General features: G+C 37.0%; 1 protein-coding gene across 1 annotated transcript; it reads right to left on the bottom strand.

Annotated features, from left to right (window-relative positions):
- Window positions 1-1465: 1465 nt before the first annotated feature.
- Window positions 1466-3219, bottom strand: LOC131249976 (heavy metal-associated isoprenylated plant protein 16-like). Its single transcript, XM_058250685.1, has 3 exons — window positions 3050-3219; window positions 2877-2955; window positions 1466-1823 (listed from the first exon to the last, which is right to left on the bottom strand). The coding sequence occupies exons 1-3, from the start codon at window positions 3059-3061 to the stop codon at window positions 1546-1548; spliced, it is 369 nt and encodes a 122-aa protein (XP_058106668.1). The 5' UTR covers window positions 3062-3219; the 3' UTR covers window positions 1466-1545.
- Between the last annotated feature and the right edge of the window lie 1838 nt (window positions 3220-5057).

The following is a 5057-nucleotide window of genomic DNA, read 5'->3' on the forward strand; positions in this document are numbered from 1 at the left end:
TTTGTAATTTTTATTTTCATAGTGAATTTTTGTCACTTTGTGTCGTGGTTTTTTCTCGAAAGGATTTTCCACGTTAAATCTTTGTATTATCTTGTATTTACTTGGTGCTCTTGAATTACTATCCTAAATCCATATATGCATGATTCCGTAGCACAAATCTCACCAGATATTTGGATATAATTAATCTTTCGTACATTAGTCCTAAAATAGACCGATAAAAGGGATACTTAAGGTGAATATAAAAAAAGGGTCTTAATCAGGATCGCCTGCCAGAGAATGAAAACTCCGATATGATGTAATTTGACGGAGCCGCATATCACATATATTGCATTTAATGCAGAGGTGCTGACATTGACAACGCCAGTGAAAAGTTGGACCAATCACATAGCAGAAAACATTAGCTTCTTGTTGTCAGTTTGTAGGAAAAAGATGGTCCTGATTCTAACAAAAAGAAAAAAAGAAAAAGAAAAAAGATCAAGATGGCCCACCCTTCATGGTGTTACACGAGGAACACCTAGTCAGCTTCATAAACAAAGTATCAACTTTTGGAAAGCGGATTCGGTAGTAAGCGTATTGAGTAAACTCTGCTGGGTTTACCCTGATTTATGTATTTTATACCTTCATTCATTTTAACAGATTATGTTAGGGGCTTCAGCCCAAAAACAAAGTATATCCAAAGCTCAAGTGTACCTCACCACAAGAAACAGTGTGACTTGAAATTCTACCATTGAAAATTTTTTGGAGGTTATGAAACTTTTGGATTAAGCTGTTATTTGTATTTCCTCTTCATCCATGTCTGTGTGATCTTAAGAACAGGCTGGATGACAAATAAACATTACTGTGGGCCCTAAAGTCATTAATCCCACTGTTTCCTATGGTGCGGTTCACTTGAGCTTTGGATATACTTCTATTTTAGGCTCAACAACTAAAATCAGCTGTAAAAATGAATGGACGGTGTAGATAAATCACATACGTTCACAGTAGGCCCAACTGAGTTTACTCCATGAGTAACTCAGTACGCAGTCCGATTTCAATTTTTTCTCTGCCACGTATTATCCATGTGAGCTATCTTTTTCACCAACATTTAAAGTGGGCAGAAGATCCACAAAAGGAAGCCGACACACCCCATCACCCAGATCAACTTTCACAATATTAATTAGGCTGTTCTGACAAGTAGGTTAGACACGCTAGGAATCAGCGAACAATCGGTGGCCTCATTCAACATACAGTTATGGCCCACCTACCGAGCCGATTACTCTAAGATTCCACAAAGATAGATGTTTATGGTTGTTCCTATGGTTTCAATGGTATGGATTTCCTACCACCGTTCTTATGACTTGAGGTGTAATTTTCAAGTGTGGCCTATCAACAGTATGACCAACGAAATTAATAGTCAAGATTCACCGTCATCACTTGCCACGTGTTAGAACGTACACTAAGTACCAATCAAGAGCACAAATACAACTTCCCATGATAACATATCACATTCTTCATCCTTCTCTGGCATGCACTAAGTAGTAAAACCAACAAAATCATCTGATTGGCTTACATGATAGTACAACCACTAGGTTCAGGAATATAGTATGGTGGAGAAGGGTGCAAATATATTATATGTGGCTGCAGAGCTGGTACAGCAGCGGGCGGGTTTTTCGGGTTCTTTGGCTTCTCCTCCGGCTTCTTCTCCTGTACGGGAGCCACCGTTATCAGCTCTGCACCACCAACCTTCTTCCTCAATGATTTAGTCAAGAACACTGAATCTATACCGTCCCCTATCACAACCATCATGTTTTTATCTGCACCTTCTAGTGCAACCGATATGCAGCCTACATGATACTCCACGGTGAAAATCATTAGCAATTTTGCAACCTACTAGAAGAAACATTAATATAAACAGTTCAAATCTTGCAGCATAGGAGATGGATCGTAACCTAAAAAGTGGTAATAGGAAGAACACGAGAGAATTTAGAAAGTGGCCTATTAAAAGGTTCTTCTCAAAAAGAAATGTTAATGATGAATGATAGACATTTAAAAGTTGGGATATTTTATGTTAGTTGAGCAGGTTGTTAACTAGAGAGGCTTACAACTGGTATGTGCATGTTTATAAAAAAATCTTAGCTACATCAAAAAGTTAAAAAAAATTATATAAATTGTTAATTCAAATTATAGTTTTACAATTTATGTAAAATAATTACGAAATTGAAATATTAAGGATAGGGTAAAGCACCTGTGATTATGTCATCCTTAAAACGTTATTCGTCCATTCTCAAAGTGATCGAGAATGCTGATAAGTTGCGCATCTACCAACTCAAATGCCTTCGCACCGAGCCTGACACCGTGATTGTGCGAGGGTACTCTATAGATCTACCAAGCTACCTCTGTAGATCTACCAAGCAAATAATAAAATACTACACATCCTATCTATAAACTATGTATTTTCTTCTCTCGTTTTCAACAAAGAACTGTTCCCAAAACACCATAAAGCCAAAGAACAATTTATATATATATATATATATATATATATATATATATATATATATATATATATATTTCATGTTAAACGATTATATACGTGGAAGATATGAATAATCAATGGATTCTCTATGATAATTATAAAAAAGAAAACACTCAATCAGACGATCTTCACCACCTGATTGCTGTCCATCAAATGGAGGGTTGAAAATAAAATGTCCAACAAGTCAAACTCAAGGGGTGAAATTGGATGGTTAGAATTGTCCAATCATGGATGGCAGGTTGGACGGTTGTGATTGAAGTATAAGCACGCCCAGCATACCACCAAACAAATAAAAAGTAGGTACTGGTACTTAAAGTAATCAGAAAAGGCGTATCTATCAACACGGATGGAAGCAAATACGCACCTGGTACACCTACAGCTGTTCTCAACGCTCGAGATCGACTCTTCTCATCATTCACTGGTACTTTCATCACCACCTTTTGCTATATTAATACAAAACCAAAGAAAATTTGCAAAACCTTCTAACAAATGTGAAAGATTGATAAAGAGGCATGAAAAATGTAAAAAACTAGTAACCTTTCCACCCATGATATGACGATATCCTAATAGACTTCAACTCCCAGTGAGAAGAAAGATGAGATCGGAACTTGGTAGGAGCTTGAGAGCCATTGCTTCTATTTATATTGCCTTACCACATCAAATAGATATAGCGCGCACTCGGAGGGTGGGCGGCAACTTACGATTGGCCATCTGGCCGCTACGATTTCACGTCTCCGTCAGCTTACGTACGGTCTAATGTTCATGTTAATCTGGTTGGGCTGCGAATGTGCAGACATTATCGATGGGACCCTCACTGCCTTTCCAGAAAGGCAGATTGAATGGTGAATCCAATGCCACACAGGTAGTGATGTATTGATTTTGTGAGGGTCCCACCGTGACGTTTGTGTTTTATCTACGCCGCCGCCAGTCCATTTTGCAAGCTCGTTTTAAAGAATGACCTAAATTTAAGGCATAGGCAAAGCTGGAGGTGGAAATAGTGGGATGGTGACATCCACAGTTGAGAGCTTATACACTTATGTTGATTTCTCATCCAACTTGCTCGTAGAGTCACTCAGACATGAATGAAAGAAAACACGAGTATCAGCTTATCCAAAACTTCTGCAGCACCTTCAATGGTAGGCATTTTATTACCATTGTCTTTAATTTTGAGCTCTTGATATGCTTTAATTTTTAGCTCATGCCGTAAAATGAACTAGCAAATAAATTAACGGCATGGATGAAACATGAAAATCATGATGGGCTCCATAGTCCTTACACCATGCACGTAGCTGCACAATGCCGACGCTTTGCACTGTTGGGTTGCTATTTCATACTAAGGTTGTGTTATGCTTGATACTCATGCATTCGGAGAAGTTTTACCTGTAACATAATTACTCAAGTTGGTTAAACTGCAGTACTTAGGGTCGTTTGGATTAGGAATTTTTGCAGCAACGTAAATGAAAATTAGTTTTATTACCATAAAATCAAGTAAGACAATCATTGATCAAATGCAAATGTTTTACTTAGATAAATTTATGGTAGTTTTTCTTTTTTAATTGCATTACCGTGAAAATCTCAAATTCAAATAAGCACGTTAATCCAGAAATTTGATGATTTGACATTAAAGTCAAAAAAAAAGTGACATTACTAAAAATATTTTATTGCAACCAAACCAAACATATTAATCATGGTATCAATGCAAATGCTGTCCGAAGACAAGATGAGTAAAGAATTTATTATGGCACTTATGGTAGTCCTCAATCCAAATAAGCACGTAATAAGATTAGTCGAACAATCCTAATATCTAATCAATGGACATTTGTTGAAATAGGACCATTGAATTTTTTATTTTTAGCTGTCAAATTAATGTCCATCAGTCGAACGATAAGATGACCAAACAAACTAAACTTTCGGTCCGTGGTAACATCTAAACGGGGCACCCAGTTTGAACTGTTTAATTTTAACTATTGATAGTCCACATATGTAATTTCAAACGTAATTTCCACGTCCGGCGTATCATCTACGGCGTATCAAAATTTTCTTGTGTGCGTGTGCTATGGAGACTGCTAATCTAGTCGCTCCCCTGCACTAAGTGAAGGGAGAAAAAGAAAAGAAAAGGGTGGGATTTATTGAGCAGTGCATTAAGATGTGGGGGCCTAGAGTCAGATATCCGTTTGAACGGCACTTGCTAGAGATCCCGGTCAGTCATCATGTAGGGATTTTTTTTTTTTTTTTTTAAATTTTTAATTTTTAATTTTTTTTTTTGGGTTTCACAAATTGAAACCGTTGAAAACCGATTTCTTTCTTTTTTTTTAATTTTTTTTAAATTTTTTTTTTTTTTTAAATTTTTATAACCGGCTGAAAGTTTCCATTAAAGCACAAAAAATACAGCCTGACGAATGGGACCCAACAAAAAGAAACGGGCCACATCCAGCAAAGAACAAAAAAACACCCCTAGGCTCCAAAGGCTACCATGCTGTACAGCTAAGATCGAGCACGGAGAGAAGCAAACAGAAATGAAAAACAGGGAAAGCACTCTATACAG

This window comes from Magnolia sinica, chromosome 6, assembly GCF_029962835.1.
Source record: "Magnolia sinica isolate HGM2019 chromosome 6, MsV1, whole genome shotgun sequence".
NCBI classification, from domain to species: domain Eukaryota; kingdom Viridiplantae; phylum Streptophyta; class Magnoliopsida; order Magnoliales; family Magnoliaceae; genus Magnolia; species Magnolia sinica.